This window comes from Pan paniscus, chromosome 2, assembly GCF_029289425.2.
Source record: "Pan paniscus chromosome 2, NHGRI_mPanPan1-v2.0_pri, whole genome shotgun sequence".
Lineage (NCBI taxonomy): Eukaryota > Metazoa > Chordata > Mammalia > Primates > Hominidae > Pan > Pan paniscus.
The window spans coordinates 40,422,916-40,440,727 of record NC_085926.1 but is presented as its reverse complement, the minus strand read 5'-3'; the positions used below and the strand labels follow the sequence as shown (position 1 = coordinate 40,440,727).

At 43.8% G+C, this 17,812-nt stretch overlaps 1 protein-coding gene across 4 annotated transcripts in view; it reads right to left on the bottom strand.

Moving 5' to 3' along the window:
• The window catches only part of ZNF619 (zinc finger protein 619), a 29,903-nt gene extending 12,187 nt beyond the window's left edge, over positions 1 to 17,716 (bottom strand). For all 4 annotated transcript variants that reach the window (XM_055109699.3, XM_063602746.1, XM_008951520.5 and 1 more), the window contains exons 1-2: positions 2,878 to 17,716; positions 2,232 to 2,317 (exon numbers count right to left, since the gene is read on the bottom strand). In XM_055109699.3, the coding sequence (XP_054965674.1) occupies positions 2,232 to 2,255 (24 nt within the window). In that variant the 5' untranslated portion in view covers positions 2,256 to 2,317; positions 2,878 to 17,716. The remainder of the gene's footprint in view (positions 1 to 2,231; positions 2,318 to 2,877) is intronic.
• Between the last annotated feature and the right edge of the window lie 96 nt (positions 17,717 to 17,812).

The following is a 17,812-nucleotide window of genomic DNA, read 5'->3' as shown; positions in this document are numbered from 1 at the left end:
TTCCTGGACAGTGCAGAATAGATACATCTGTTAATACTCTTCTCTTACTTCCTTTAGAGTCAACAACTAGCTGGGAATATGGACCTCAACTTTTCTTGACATTATGCTCTACCTCTCCATATCTCTGAAACATCACTCTAATTATCAGCACATTCTTTGGTTCCTTGTTTTCTGAAACACTTAGCTTCTCCAGATCTTCTCTATCTGTGGTCACTCTTCTGTCCTTTACTTGCACTTACTCTTTCTCCATTAAGTGGGGCTATTGACTCCCTTCTATAGGAAGTGGGTTACAGGGGCAGCACAACATAGTGGCAAATGGCACAGATGTTAAGGCTGTGGCTCTCAACATGGGGGCAATTCTGTCCCCCAGAGACTATGTGGCAATATCTGGAGACATTTTTAGTTGTCACAACTGCAGTGTGGTGGTAATGGTAGTGCTACTGGCATCTAGTAGATAGAGGGCCAGGGCCATTTCTGAATATCCTATAATGAACAGGACATCCCCCAAACAAAGAATTATCTGGCCCAAATGTAAATGATGCCAAGGTTGAAAAACCCTGCTCTAAGCTAGACTCCCTAAGTTCAAATAGTATCTCTAATACTCATTAGCTGTTAACTTTGGATGAGACAATTAAACTTTCTGTGCCTCAGTTGCCCCCATTTGTAAAACTGGGATAACAATAGTAATTATCTGAAAGGACTCTTACAAGAATGGCATAAGTTATTATCTGTAACACACGAAGATATCACCTGGCACATGATATCATCTAAATCTCAGCACTTACTACAACCACAGATGAGATTGGGGGAACTTCCTAGAAGATTCTAAATGACAAATGTTCCTCTTAGAGATTGTAGCAAAGACTAACAGGTGTGTGTGTACCGCCTTTCTTTCTTAGTATTGGAATCCTAATTTTACTTGAGGTTGCACTCAACCCAGGCAACCAAGTGGGGCCAATGAAATGCAAGTATAAATATTGTTGGGGACTTATGGGAAGGTTCCTAAAAGAGAGAGGTTCATCTTTTTTTGGGCAGCTCCTCTTCTAGCTGGAATGCACACATGATGGCTAGAGATAAAGCAGCCACCTTGGACAATAAAGTGGCCTAGAGCAGGTGAGACACTGCTAGGATGGTAGAGCAGAAAGACAGAGCCTGAGAGCATAATAGGGGAGCTGCCACACTAGCCCTGTATTGACTCTTGATACTTTTGTATGAGAGAGAAGCCTTTACCTCGTTTAATCCACTGTCATTTGGGGTCCTCTTTGTGGAATCTAATCCTAAGTGATTTCTGTACTTCAGGCAAAGCACCAGGAGAGCACAGCATACCCCCACAGCACACTTTCTGACTTGTAGGAATGAATTTTTGCTGAAGTTCTCGAAGAGAAGTGGATGGTCCAATATCCACCAAAAGGACACACACATTGTTTTTAAGTCCTTGGGATGGAGCTTTCTCATTACAAGATACATGCATTACATGATAAACTCAGCTTTCTCATTCCATGATCTAGGACACTGGAGAAAAATCCAGTAAAACCATCATCTACCACCAAGAAAACTGGAGGGAAAAGTCCTCCCAATGCTACATGAATTTGTAGCCAAGAAAGGATATAGACTCTCACAGAGGTTAGACTGATGTCTTCGCATTGAGCTAAAGGCACTGGCTTCAGCTCCAAACTCATCATTCCTCCAAAAATACATCTCCCTCATCAATCTACATTTTCCAAATGTTTCCAGTTCTGGCTTCACTGTACCTTAACTGAGTGGTCTGCAGGGTAAACTCCTCCCTTGGAAGTGTCTATTTAACCTCAGAAATGGCTTTTCTTTGTGTACTGTGATGCAGACTAGCACTCCTCAAATTTTAATCTGCCCTTTAATTTTCCAGATCTTGTAAAAATGTAGATTCTGATTTAGGAGATCTGGGGAGGGGGCCTGACATTTTGCCTAACAAGAGCCCTCTGTAATGCAAAAGCTGCTCATCTCCAGGCCACACTTTCAGTTCTCATGAATGCAGATTCCCACTTTCTAGGATAATTCATTCCTTCTTTTCCAACCTACCTGACCCTCCCAAATTCACCTACTCTCGTTCGTCAACTCCCCTTGCATACTGTTTTTACATACTTTATTGAAGGATGTAAAACTAAGCATGAGACTGGCCAAGTCAGGCTACTGGGGCTGTACTGACCTTCCATATCTGTTCTGAGTATGGAAAGCTGAAAGAAAGCTCTGCTCACCTGGAACCACACTGTCTGGAGCATGGCTGATGACCCCTGGCTTCATGCACTGCCCTCTAGGTTTGGAAAAGTAAGAACCTGCGGAGCTAAGAGAGAACCACAATGAGACTGATCTGTCTTGTCTCCTACACTTGCCGCCTCTTCCCCTCTGTCTCCTGCCACTAGCACTGCAGATATTCTTGGCACACTAGCTGCTGTCATTCACCCTCTCCACTGATTCATGGGATGTTGCAAATGCTCCCTCTGCATATTCTCCTACAGATCTGCTTGGTGACACTGGAAACTCTAGAAAGAATATCTGTAAAGTAAGAGTCAAGAACTGCAGTGGATTCGTGGCTGTTTTTTAAAAAAAATTCTTGGCCCCACTATGAATGCATTACTAAACAGTTTGTATTGAATGCTTCTAGTGTTCATGGCAAAAACCCAAAACAAGTCTCTGGAGAGAAAGTAGGATATAACGGGGACCCCTAAACAAACCACAGGCTGCAGGACAAAATATAAGTGGTGACCCAGCCCCGGGTGACAAGGGTAAGACGCTTAATATCCCAGCGGGTGATGCTGACCGAAGACCTAACCGGGATCTGAACGCTCCACCCTGGGAAGCAGGAGACCCTATAGTCACGGCTCCCATCCTCCCCATGAATACCGCGACCCGAGGACATCAGGCCAGCTCTTCGGAGCAGGAAGGTCGAGTGCGTCTCTGAAGACTGGGGACTGGGCCCAGGCTCTGGCGGCGGCGCGGGCCCCTCGGCGACCTCTGCAAGGGCCCAAAGCCTGACCTCCAGAACAGGTAGCTGAGTCAGGGAAGCCCGGGAAACTCAACCCGAGCGCTCGCAAGGTGGCCAAGACGGAAGCATTAGCTGGCCGGCCGTCGGTCCCTACAGCCTCTCTAGGAAGCCAGGAGGCTGGCCCTTCTCTATGGTTCCCCCGAAACGAAACTCCCACCCTTCGCTTCCCTTCTCCAAAACCGCTCTGCGCCTGGTTTGTTTGTTTTTTAATTTTAATTTTTTCGTGTGTTTTTTGAAACGGGGGTCTCGCTATGTTGCGCAGGCTGTTCTCGAACTCCTGAGCTCAAGCTGTCCGCCCGCCTCGGCCTCCCAAAGTGCTGGGAATACAGGCGTGAGCCACCGCGCCCGGCCGCTCCTGTTTTTCTTTATTATTTTCTCTTATGTCTTAGTACCCCAACTACATGATAAATTCCTCCATATTTAACAATTCGTAACTTAATTAACTGAATTCCTAACTCCTTACCTAATTACTTAATTCCTAACTTAACCTTCTAATGAATTTATAGCCCCCGTCTCCCACTGAATGTGACCTAAGACCATGGGGTATGGTGTCTCATTGTCTGCGTTCCTGGCTCCACTCTATATGGACTTGCTCAAGTTATACTTAAATCGTTGCCTCAATTTATCAGTTGAGAATGGTAAAAGTTTGTAATTTATAAATTCAGTGAATTAACTGAGTCAATTCATGCAGCAGTTTTGTAAACCAAAAATAAAATTATAAGTCCCCCAACCAACTGAATGGACCACTTCTCTCAGCCAAAACATTCCAAAGAAAACCTGGCAATCTAGTTCAGGCCATGATGGGAAGCAGGGGATCGGACTTGCCTCGTTATGCCTTTGGAATTCAGGCACTACGGACCAGCATTAACATTAAAACAGAGATCTTGAGACTGACTAAAACTTTTTTTTTTTTTTTCCGAGATGGAGTCTTACTCTGTAGCCCAGGCTGGAGTACAGTTTCCCGATCTCGGCTCACTGCAACCTCCGCCTCCCGGGTTCAAGCAATTCTCCTGCCTCAGCCTCCTGAGTAGCTGGGATTACAGGAACGTGCCAACACGCCCAGCTAATTTTTGTATTCTTAGTAGAGACGGGGTTTCACCATGTTGACCAGGCTGGTCTTGAACTAGACCTCGTGATCGCCCGCCTCGGCCTCCCAAAGTGCTGGGATTACAGGCGTGAGCCACCACGCCCAGCCCAAAACAAACTCTTTATAGCAATAAGACACCAAATTCTAACCTGACTCTAGTATAGTCTCACGTGACAGATAACAGGCCCTGAAATAAACTGAAGTATTTTACCCTAAAATGTATTTCTTTGACATATTTTGAAATGACCCTGTAAAGCTGTCTTTTGTGAAGAAAATCTACATCCTGTAAAGAATCCCCTTCACTTTCAAAGTGTTTTCCTTGATCCAGTAGAGAATTAACTAAGAGTTTGGCACCTTTTGAAGTCTGGTAAGAAACATTTACAATCGTTTCTCTCTGAAGCCTGCTACCTGGAGGTTTCATCTGCATAATAAGAACATTGGTCTCCAAAACCCCTTATCTTAACTCAGACATTCCCTTCAATTGATTCCAGGTCTTTAGCTAATAACTCTTTTTTTTTTTTTTGAGACAGAGTCTTGCTCTGTCGCCCAGGCTGCAGTGCAGTGGCTCCGCTCACTGCAAGCTCTGCCTCCCGGGCTCATGCCATTCTCCTGCCTCAGCCTCCCGAGTAGCTGGAACTACAGGCGCCTGCCACCATGCCCAGCTAATTTTTTTGTATTTTTAGTAGAGACGGGGTTTCACCGTGTTAGCCAGGATGGTCTCGATCTCCTGACCTCGTGATCCGCCCGCCTCGGCCTCCCAAAGTGCTGGGATTACAGGCGTGAGCCACCATGCCCAGTCCATAACTCTTTCAACTAATTGCCAGTTAGAAATCTTCAAAAGAAAAGAGAGGAAAGGAAAAAGGAAAGGAAAAAGGAAAGGAAAGGAAATCTTTGAATCCACCTACGCCCTGGAAGGTGCCCCCACACTCCCCACTTCGAGTTGTCCCTCCTTTCCGGATGGAGCTAATGTACATCCTACATTTATTGATTGATATCTTATATCTTCCTAAAACATGTAAAACCAAGCTGTAGCCCGACCACCTTGAGCACAACCCTGGGGCTGTGTCGTGGGTCACTGGTCCTCATATTTAGCTTAGAATAAATCTCTTTAAATATTTTACTGAGTTTGACTCTTTTTATGGACAGAGTCCAGTTCCGTACCGAACTAAGTCAAAATAAGTGCTATATTATTGCTGACATTATTATTATTCGTGCGTATCTCACCACTCTCCTGTAAGACACTCTCGTATCTCTTTCTGCAGTCCAGATTTAGTAACACTCATGGCAATAGTGCTTCCTATTGGCCAGGCAGTGTGCAGATAGCTTGGAGTTAGAGGTCTGGGTTTGAAACTGCCTGTTGATTTCTAATTATTCCACAAAAGCCTAAAATTCAAAATGTTCCAAACTAATCTCATCATCCTTCCCTCATCCCCCTGTTCCTCCTCCAGGGTTCCCCCACCTCAGTGAATGCACCAGTTTGCATCCAACCAAGAAACTCATTACACTACTGAACTCCAGCCTGGGCAACAGAGTGAGACCATGTCTATAGAAGGTATATATACAGTTTCATATTATTTAGGAAAGCATAACTTAGGGCCAAAATGTCCTATAAAGGTATGAAAATTTCACCTGTTATAAGTCATTCTGGACCCAACACCTTTTTATATTTGACAACTTTTCCGTCTCTTGTGTGGTTATTAGTCCATTCAGGTTTTTAATGCCTTTAACCAATTTTGGTACTTTCTTCCATAGAAAATAATTTGGCATAGGCTGTCAAATTTACTGATACAAAATCATCTTACTTTTTATATGTCCATGTCTGAAGGGATTTGTCCCTTTTCTTGTATCAATTACTGTTTACCTATACTTTTTCTCTTTTATTGAATTTTTCACAGAACCAACTTTTAGTTTTTTTTCATATTTCATTGCTTTTTCTATATCATTGATTTTTAGTATCATTTTTCTTTTTCATGAACACGTCTAATACCATATCATTGTGTTTCATTTTATCATTATTGATTTATTTCTTAAAATCTGGGAGACGTATATTCTTTTTCTAGTTTTTGAATAGCATGCCTAATTTTTTATAGCTTTTTGGTTCTCTCATACTTGTATTTATGTCTATAAGCTTTCTTCTGAGTCTGTTTTGGTCATACTTCATGTTTGATTATTCTTATTTTTCTGATTTCTTTTTTTTTTTGAGACAGAATCTCCCTCTGTCACCCAGGCTGGAGTGCAGTGGCGCGGTCTCAGCTCACTGCAACTTCCCCCTCCTGGGTTCAAACGATTCTCCTGCCCATGATAGGGTGGGATCATATACTATGATCATCCAGAGATGCAAGAATGTTTCAACATATGTAAATCGGTCAGTGTGATATACCACATTAACAAAATGAAAAATAAAAATCATATGATCATCTCAATGGATACAGAAAAAGCATTTGACAAAGTTCAACATACTTTCATGATTAAAAAAAAACTCTCACCAAATTAGATATAGAAGGAATGTACATCTGGGCATGGTGGCTCAGGCCAGGCGCGGTGGCTCACACCTGTAATCCCAGCACTTTGGGAGGCTGAGGTGGGTGGATCATCTGAGGTCAGGAGTTCGAGACCAGCATGGCCAACATGACAAAACCCAGTCTCTACTAAAAATAGAAAAATTAGCCAGGCATGGTAGTGCACGCCTGTAATCCCAACTACTGTAGAGGGCTGAGGCAGGAGAATTGCTTGAACCTGGGAGGCAGAGGTTGCAGTGAGCTGAAACTGTGCCACTGCACTCCAGCCTGGGCAGCAGAGCTAGACTCTGTCTCAAAAAAATAAAAAAGAAGGAATGTACCTCAGCTGGGCGTGGTGGCTCACGCCTGTAATCCCATCACTTTGGGAGGCTGAAGCAGGCAGATCACTTGAAGTCAGGAGTTCGAGGTCAGCCATGAGCAATATGGCAAAACCTCATCTCTACTAAAAATACAAAAATTAGCAAGGTGTGGTGGCACGCACCTGTAATCCCAGCCACTTGAGAGGCTGAGGCACCAGGGTCACTTGAACCCAGGAGGCAGAGGTTGCAGTGAGCCAAGATTGCACCACTGCACTCCAGCCTGGGCAAGAGTGAGACGCTGTGTAAAAAAAAGTAAATAAATAAAATAAAATAAAATATATATGAAACTCAACTCTATAGCAAGAATACAAATAACTAGATTAAAAAATGGGCAAAGTACCTGAATAGACATTTCTCCAAAGAAGACATACGAATGACCAACAGAAAGATGAAAAAATGCTCAACATCACTCATCATCAGAGAAATGCAAATATGATAATCACCATAAACCTCTTAGAATGGCTGTATTATTATTATTATTACTTTTTGAGACAGAGTCTCGCTGTTGCTCAGACTGAAGTGATCTCAGCTCACTGTAACCTCTGCTTCCCAGGCTCAAGCAATTATCATGCTTCCACTTCCCAAGTAGCTGGGATTACGGGTGCACGCCACCAAACTCGAGTAATTTCTGTATTTTTAGTAGAGACCGGGTTTTGCCATGTTGACCAGGCTGATCTCGAACTCTTGGCCTCAAGTGATCCACCCACCTCGACCTCCCAAAGTGCTGGGATTACAGGCGTGAGACATCATGCCCAACCAGAATGGCTGTTATCAAAAAGAATCAGATGGCTGGGTGCGGTGGTTCAAGTCTGTAATCCCAGCACTTTGGGAGGCAGAGGCAGGTGGATCGCTTGAGCTCAGGAGTTAGAGACCAGCCTGGCCAACATGGCAAAAACCCGTCTCTACTAAAATACAAAAATCAGACGACTGGGGTTGTGGTGGGCACCCATAATCCCAGCTATTCGGGAGGCTAAGGCAGGAGAATCACTTGAACCAGGGAGGCGGAGGTTGAAGTGAGCTGAGATCATGCCACTGCAGTCCAGCCTGGGTGACAGAGTGAGACTTCGTCTCAAAATAAAAAATAACATAACATAACATAACATAACATAAAATGACAACAGATAACATGTAGGTGGTGGAGAAAATGGAACCCTTGTACACTGTTGATGGGAATGCAAATTTGTCCAACCATCATGGAAAACAGTAAGGAAGTTTCTAAAAAAAATTAAAAATAGAAATACCATATGATTCAGCAATCCTATTACATGGATACATTTCCAAAGAAAATAAAATCAGTATGTCAAAGAGATATCTGTACTTCCATGTCAATTGCAGCATTATTCACAACAGCTGAGACATGGAACCAACCTATGTGTCCATCAATGGATGAATGGTAAAGAAAATGTGTACACACACACACACACACACACAACAAAATGACATATTATTCCTCCTTTAAAAGGAAAAAATCCTGTCATTGTCACAACATGGATGAAACTGGAGGATATTAAGCTTAGTGAATAAGGCATAGAAAGACAAATACTGTATGATCTCACTTATATGTAGAACCTAAAAAAGTTGGCCAGGCACGGTGGCTCACACCTGTAATCCCAGCACTTTGGGAGGCCAAGGCAGGCAGATCACTAGGTCAAGAGATCGAGACCATCCTGGCCAACATGGTGAAAACACGTCTCTACTAAAAATACAAAAAAAAATTAGCTGGGTGTGGTGGTGCATGCCTGTAATCCCAGCTAGTCGGGAGGCTGAGGCGGGAGAATCACTTGAACCCAGGAGGCAGAGGTTGCAGTGAGCCAAGGTTGCATCATTGCACTCCAGCTTGGGCGACGAAGCAAGACTCTCTCTCTCTCTCAAAAAAGTTAAACTTACAGAAGCAGAGAGTAAAATGGTGGTTGCCAGCAGCTGAGATGGGTAAATGGTGACATGCTGGTCAAAGAGTACAAAGTTTCAGTTGGACAGGACGAAGAAATCAGAAAAAAAAGCAAAAATAAAAATAAATTTAAAAAATTGTAGCAGATATAGGAAACAGAATTATCATCATTTGTAGATCACATAATTATTATTATAGAAAAGACCACAGACTCAGAATTTAACGATAAGACTTCATTATTATAAAATGTTCACTGGAGGAAAGGAGGAATTTTCACTAACCAGGGGCTGGGTAAACACTTCTATTCCTTAGCACATCACAGTTACAGGATTTGTTTTATAAAGATATAAAATCAGGCAGTCGTTTTCCAAGAATTGCCTTGGGGCCTTGTGACATGAAGGAATGGGAGATAAGACAGTGTGGTACTCATCCGGGAGGGCAATGTTCCAAACAGTTATTTGAAAGGAGTGGCAATAATATAGATTTGAAAAGAGTTGCATGTTTATCCATTAAAATATCTAAGAATATATCATTTTATTGAGATTTTCTATACCTGACGTGTAATACAATTTTTTAATGGAGAAGTTGTTTTCATCATTATCCTCACAGAAAATCCAAGAAATCCAGCCAGGCGCAGTAGCTCACACCTGTAACCCTAGCACCTTGGGAGGCCAAGGCAGGTGGACTGTATGCATTCAGAAGTTCGAAATCAGCCTAGGCAACATAGTGAGACTGTCTCTACAAAGCATTAAAAAAGGCCGGGCACTGTGGCTCACGCCTGTAATCCCAGCACTTTGTGAGGCCGAGGCAGGTAGATTACCTGAGATCAGGAGTTTGAGAACAACCTGGCCAACATGGTGAAACTCCATCTTTACTAAAGATACAAAAAAACTAGCAGGTACAGTGGTGGTGGTGGGAGGGGCAGGGGTGGCACCTGTAATCCCAGCTACTCGGGAGGCTGAGGCAGGAGAATCGCTTGAAGCCGGGAGGCAGAGGTTGCAATGAGCCAAGATTGCACCATTGCACTCCAGCCTGGGCAAAAAAAGCAAAACTCCATCTCAAAAATAAATAAATAAATAAAATAAAAATAAATTAGCTGGGCATGGTGGCACATACCTGTAGTCCCAGCTACTTGGGAGGCTGAGACAGGAGGATCACTTGAGCCTAGGAGGTCAAGGCTGCAGTGAGCCATGATCATACCACTGCACTCAGCCTGCGTGACAGAGCAAGACATTGTCTCAAGGGGGGGAAAAAAAGGAAAAAAAAAAAAAATTAAAAAAAATCAACTAAAAAATTATATCAAAACAATAAGAGAGTTTAGCAATGTGGACACACATAAGATGTTAAATACAAAAATCCTCAGCCCCTTTACATCCATCAACGTCCAGTTAGAAAAGATACTAGGGGCCAGGCACAGTGGCTTATGCCTGTAATCCCAGACTTTGGGAGGCCGAGGCGGGTGGATCACTTGAGGTCAGGAGTTCGAGGCCAACCTGGCCAACACAGTGAAACCCCATCTCTACTAAAAATACAAAAATTAGCCAGGCATGGTGGTGGGCACCTGTAATCCCAGCTACTTGGGAGGCTGAGGCACGAGAACTGCTTGAACCTGGGAGGCGGAGGTTGCAGTGAGCCAAGATCTTGCCACTGCACTCCAGCCTGGGCGATGGAGTAAGACTCGGCCTCAAAAATTAGCCAGGCGTAGTGGCGGGCGCCTGTAGTCCCAGCTACTCAGGAGGCTGAGGCAGGAGAATGGCGTGAACCCGGAAGGCGGAGCTTGCAGTGAGCCGAGATGGCGCCACTGCCCTCCAGCCTGGGCGACAGAGCGAGACTCTTGTCTCAGAAAAAAAAAAAAAATACTAGGAACTGATACTAGTTCAAAATCACTAGGAATATGGCCTGCGTGGTGGCTCACACCTGTAATTTCAGCATTTTGGGAGGTTCAGGCAGGTGCATCATGTGAGGTCAGGAGTTCGAGATCAGCCTGGCCAACATAGTGAAACCCCATCTCTACTAAAAATGCAAAAATTAGCCAGTGTGGTGGTGCGCACCTGTAATCCCAGCTACTGGGGAGGCTGTTGGGGGAGAATCACTTGAACCCAGGAGGCAGAGGTTGCAATGGGCTGACATCATACCACTGCACGCCAGCCTGGGCAACAGAGACTCGTCTCAAAAACAGAGGCCGGGCGCGGTGGCTTACACCTGTAATCCCAGCACTTTGGGAGGCCAAAGCGGGAGGATCACTAGGTCAGGAGATCAAAACCATCCTGGCTAACATGGTGAAACCCCGTCTCTACGAAAAATACAAAAAAAAAAAAAAAATTAGCCAGGAGTGGTGGCGGGCGCCTGTAGTCCCAGCTACTCAGGAGGCTGAGGCAGGAGAATGGCGTGAACCCAGGAGGCAGAGCTTGCAGTGAGCTGAGATTGCGCCATTGCACTCCAGCCTGGGCAACAAAGCGAGACTCCATCTCAAACAAACAAACAAAAAATCACCAGGAATAAGCCAAGATACAGTTTTTTGTTTTTGTTTTTAATTTTGAAAAGAATGACGGCCCAAGTAATTGGAAATATACCATGCTCCTGGATGGAAGACTTAGTATTATGAAGATGGTGAGTTTGTTCTATCTAACACATCTATAAATTCAATGCAATCTCAAAAATCACAATATGACAACTTACTTGACAAGCTAATTCTAAATTTTATTTGAAAATGTGGTTGGAAACTAAAGGAAAACATTTAAAATAACTCTATGAGTGGACTTAATGGCTATCTAATGGCTATCCAAATAGAATAAATACAGAACTCGGGCATTTAGTGCACTATTGGACCAGGAAAATACAAGTTAAAGTAAGATACTACTTTTCACACATTGGCAAAAATTTAAGAGATAATAGCAGGAGTTCAAGACTGCCAGGCAGGAATGTCTTTGTTTACTGCTGATGGAAATCTAAATTGGTAGAGCAAGTCTAAATTGGTACAGCCTACTGAAAGAGTGATACACTCACATTCTTCAATCCAGCAAGTGCACTGATTGGCAATGTGCATCAGATAAACATCATTGTGTACAGAAGGAGGTGTACACAAGGACATTCACGGAAGCACTGTTTAAATAGAAAAAGAGGGCCTGGTGCCGTGGCTCACGCCTGTAATCCCAGTACTTTGGGAGACTGAGGGGTGGATCACGAGGTCAGGATCACTCAGTCTACCCACTCAAATGCCAATCCACCATCCTGGCTAACAGGGTGAAACCCTGTATCTACTAAAAATACAAACATTAGCCAGGTGTGGTGGCACACTCCTGTAATCCCAGCTACTCAGGAGGTTGAGGCAGGAGAACTGCTTGAACCCGGGAGGCAGAGGTTGCAGTGAGCCGAGATCACCCCACCCACTGCACTCCAGCCTGGGCGAGAGCAAGACCTCGTCTCAAAAAAAAAAAAAAAAAACACACACACACACACACACAAAACAAAAACCAGAAAAAGAAACTGGCATCATCTGAAATGTCTATCAATAGAGGTCAAACGTGAACATTCATGTTGTGGATTATTATGCAGAAGATAGAAAAGAATGAGGTAGATTAGTAAGAATTGTTATGGTTATGTGTGCACTTGACTGGGCTAAGGACTGTTCAGCTAGTTGGCGAAACATTTCTAAATCTGTGAGATTACCTCTGGAAGAGATTGGCATTTGAATGGGTAGACTGAGTAAAGATGACCTTCACCAATGCAGGTGGGCTTCATCCTATCCATGGAAGGTTCAAATAGAACAAAATGGGGGAGGAAGTGTGAATTTGCTTTTTTAATCTGGGAAACCCATCCTCTCCTGCCCTCGGTTGTTGATGCTCTTGATTCTTGATCAAGCCTTTGGTCTCAGACCAGCACTTACACCACTGGCCCTTCCAGTTCTCAGGCCTCTGGACCCAGTTTGAATTATCCCAATCAGCTTTCCTGGTTCTCCAGCTTGCAGATGGTATTTTGTGGGACTTCTTAGTTTCCACAATCTCTTGAGTCCATTCATCCATCCCATTGGTTGTTTTTCTGAAGAACTCTAATTTAGAGGCTGACTAGATAAGATCTCCAGAACGTATTAAGAAAAAAGGCAAGTTGCAGAGTATGAAATTTGCTTAAAACAAGCACATATATTTTTATGTACCTATACTACGAACACATTTAAAAATGTCTGCAAGATGTATATGTTTTCCTTTACACAGGGTACTGGAATTGGAAGTGGAGATAATGAAAGGACCCTTTACTTTCAACTGTAATATTTTATTTAAATGTAAATGTATTCATGATTTAGTCTAGATTAAAAAAAATCAGCTAGCTAGAAGAATGAGGTAACTTTTAATTTTAGTACTAAAGGATAAACAGTATTTCACCCAACAGATGAGGGGGGAAAAATATGAATTAGAGGACATGCCAATTACTTAGAGATAAGAGGAAGTCAAGACTTTCTGAAAACCAAACTTCCAAATTTTGCCTATACCGCCAGGTTAGTTCAACACAATTCAACCCAAATTACTAAGTACCTAATGTGTAAAAAGAATTGCACTAGGTGTTGAGGATAGATCCTGTCCTCACTTTCACAAGCATCTTATTTGACTCATTTGATCCTTGCCACAATATGAGGCAGGTATCAGGATCCTTGCTTTTTAGATGAGGTTCCCATAAGTAACATAAAGTAATGAGTTTGGGCTGAATGACAGAATTTAAACCTGAATATGACTCTGAAATCAGCATTTTTTTTTTTTTTTTTGATTTTTAGTAGAGACAGGGTTTCACCACATTGGCCAGGCTGGTCTTGAACCCCTGATCCACCTGCCTCAGCCTCCCAAAGTGCTGGGATTAAAGGCATGAGCCACCGTGCCCAGCCTGAAATCAGCATTCTTTTCGTATGCCATCCCCCGTCTCCGATGAGGGTGACTGAACAAGTGTGTAGTTCTCCATAATCAAAGTAGACTTTTGTGCACCTGGATATTTCAATAATTTTCTGCTCTCCTTCCCCATCCCCCAACCCAATCCACACTATGCTACTACACTGACCTTCCTGAAGATTACGCCCTTGCTCAAGTCTTTTTTTTGAGACAGAGTCTCCCTCTGTCGCCCAAGCTGGAGTGCTATGGCGTAATGTCAGCTCACTGCAACCTCCACCTCCTGGGTTCAAGCGATTCTCCTGCCTCAGCCTCCCAAGTAGCTGGGATTACAGGCATGCTCCACCATGCCTGTCTAATTTTTGTATTTTTAGTAAAGACGGGGTTTCACCATGTTGGCCAAGCTGGTCTCGGACCCCTGACCTCAGGTGATCCGCCTGCCTCAGCCTCCCAAAGTGCTGGGATTACAGGTGTGAGCCACAGTGCCCAGCCTCAAATCTCTTATCATATGGTCCCACCTTATTAATTTTATTTTCTACTCCTTTTCAGGCATCGTATGCCTCAGTTACTTTCCTAGAGATTCCAAGATTGGAATTTCCAATTTCCACTGTTCTGTATTGCACTATTTTCTAGGTGCAGCTTGAATACTGCTTCTACCCTGGAGCTTTCTCATCCTCTGAGCACCTCATGGACTGTAGCCAAAGGGCTCTCAAAGCCGCAGGCAGTCTGACAAAAGTGCTCTCCCCTTTCCTCCATAAGGAATTACAACCTGTATGTCTGCAAATCTACATTGCCTCATCCCTCCTTCTCAGTGTATGACCTTGCCTTGCTAACTCCAGAGAAATTTCAGAGATAAAGGTGAAAAGTCCTTAATTTCCTAACAGCAAACCTACAGATTTAGTACCTAAACCCACCTTTTCTTCCTTTTCCTCACGTAAAGGACATCTTTCCTCTAAAGCTAATCCTTCCTCCTCTCCCCTAGGATCCATCCCTTCCTGTTTTTCGAAGGGCCAAGTTTCTCTCCTATTAGCTCCTTTCCCAGAAGCATTTGAACATGCCCATCATTCCAGATTTACAAACACAAAACCTCCAAACCCCATATAACATTTCTCCTTTGCTTACTACCCTCTTCCCCTCACTTTGACGATCTCAAGCAAAATTCTTTCCCTAGCTTCCATGTGCCCCTGCTAGTTTCCCACCCCTCATGACTCCTTTCCAACCTCTATTCATCTCTTGATTGTTGTCATCCTACCCCTGGGGAATCAGTGACCACTTACATATTCATGAATCCCAAGTCTGTCCTGAAACCTCTCCTCCTTGTGTCATTATCACAGCTCTTACCAGGGGAACCAGTCACTGGACTACATATCATGATTAACTACTCTGAAGCGTACCACATAGATGAGGAAACTGGGTTTTGACTATGTGCCTAAACTACATAGCTTTCAAGAGGCAGAGCCAGGATTTTAGTATAGATTGTCTGCAGTCTTTGCATATACACCCAGATAGTCTACATGATATCTAACTCATTTTACCTGGATAAACTTTACCCTGCCTCATGTTCCCTCACAACCAATGAACCAGAGGTACAAACCAGAAACCCTGACACATTGTTTTCTCCCTTATTTCTGCAGTCCAATGCATGATCAAGACCACCTAAATGGCATTACCACTGTCACTTCCTTGGATTACTGCCAAACTTCATACTGCCAACCCCAGCATTCCCAGTCTTGATCCCATCAGATTCAGTCTTAACAGTTCAATGATCTAAATCTGAGATATTACGCCATTTTAAAAAACCCTCAGGGCTTCCCGTGTTCCCCTACACGATCTAACCACTAACCTACTTCCTTGATGTGGTCCTGAGCCAGTCCTCTACCCTATCAGTTCGTTTATTTCCTATCTCGTGTCATTCTTCCCCTTACACCACCTTCTTATTTTAGCTATAGATGCCACTTTCTCTAGATAATTCTCTACCTCCCAGAGCAGAACAGGTAATCCCAAATCGTCCATATTTTCCTTATTACACCATACCACTTGCCTATTATCAAGCAAATCAATGTGCTTTTTCCTTTACCCCAGTGAAGCTTGAAGCTAGCTTTTGGTTAGGAAACGAATTTATTTAAAATGTATTCCTGGCCAGAAGCAGTGGCTCACGCCTGTAATCCCAGCACTTTGGGAGGCCAAGGCGGACAGATCACCTGAGGTCAGGAGTTCAAGACCAGTCTGGCTGACATGGCAAAACCCCATCTCTAATACAATATTAGAGGGGCATGGTGGTGCACGCATTTAACCCCTGCTACTTGGGAGGCTGAGGCAGAACAGCTTGAACCTGGGAGGTGGAGGTCGCAGTGAGCTGAGATCATGCCACTGCATTCCAGCCTGGGCAAGAGTAAGGCTCTGTCTCAAAAAAAAAAAAAAAAAAAGTAATCCTATTTCATGTACAGCTTTGTAGTATTTTTAAATCTATCCAGGATCTTTTACTGCCCCAAATTACCTGTATCTTGTGGTAGAGAGAACCAGAAGTCCAACCTACTATACACAGGATAAGTATCTCTTATCTGAAACACTTAGGACGAGATGTGTTCTGATGTTGGAGTTAAGTGCATATACATGACACTTTGGGGATGGGACCTAGGTCTATACAAGAAATTCATTTATGCTTCATATACACGTACCCTGAAGGTTAACTATTTCTTCCTCAGGGACACTGAATAGTGCTGTGTACCTGTATTTTGACTATAACCCACCATGCGGGTAGGCTAGGGATTTTTAAATTGTAGTGTCATAGCTCAGTTTCAGAGGTTAGAGCTTTTTGGATTAGAAATATGCTCAACCTGCAATTTTTATACTTGCCCTATTTTCCTAGTTTACTTTTTATAAGAAAATTTGCAGGCCAGGCACAGTGGCTCACACCTGTAATTCCAGCACTTTGGGAGGCCAAGGCAGGTGTATCACCTGAGGTCAGGAGCTCGAGACCAGCATGGCCAACATGGTGAAACCCCATCTCCACTAAAAATACAAAAACTAGCCAGACGTGGTGGCACACACCTATAGTCCCAACTACTCAGAAGGCTGAGGCAGGAGAACCGCTTGAGCCCAGGAGGCAGAGGTTGCGCTGAGCCAAGATCGTGCCACTGCACTCCAGCCTGGGTGACAAGATCAAGACTCTGTCTCAAAAAAAACAAAAAAAGGCCAAGTGCAGTGGCCCATGCCTATAATCCCCCGCTCTGGGAGGCCGAGACAGGCGGATCACGAGGTCAGGAGTTCAAAACCAGCCTGGCCAACATAGTGAAACCCAGTCTCTACAAAAAAAATTAGCTGGGCATGGTGGTGGGCGCCTGTAGTCCCAGCTACCTGGGAAGCCAAGGCAGGAGAATCACTTGAACCCGGAAGGTGGAGGGAGCTGAGATCACACCACTGCACTCCAGCCTGGGCAACACAGCAAGACTCTGTCTCCAAAAAAAATGAATAAATAAATAAAATAAATCTGCTAGACTCTTGAGCATCAAGAGGCTGTCACTTTACCTATTTATGGCAAACATATTTGTACAAGGAAAAAAGATGTTCTGAAGCCAAGGTGACCATAAGAAAAAAATGTCACTTGTGTCACTTGGTGTTCTAAGTTATCATGATTTCTCATGACATGATCAATTATGACTGCAATGATTTTGCACTACCTATCCAAGTATGGGCAGAGAGTGAGATTAAAGAACTGATTATTTAGGCCAGGCGCGGCGGCTCATGCCTGCAATCCTAGCACTTTGGGAGGCCGAGGCGGGCGGATCATGAGGTCAGGAGAGCGAGACCATCCTGGCTAACACGGTGAAACCCCGTCTCTACTAAAAATACAAAAAATTAGCCAGGCGCGGTGGCGGGCACCTGTAGTCCCAGCTGCTCAGCAGGCTGAGGCAGGAGAATGGCGTGAACCCGGGAGGTGGAACTTACAGTGAGCCGAGATAGTGCCACTGCAGTCCGGCCTGAGCAACAGAACGAGACTCCATCTCAAAAAAAAAAAAAAAAAAGGAACTGATTATTTAATGTTTATTATAATCCTACTATCAATCTG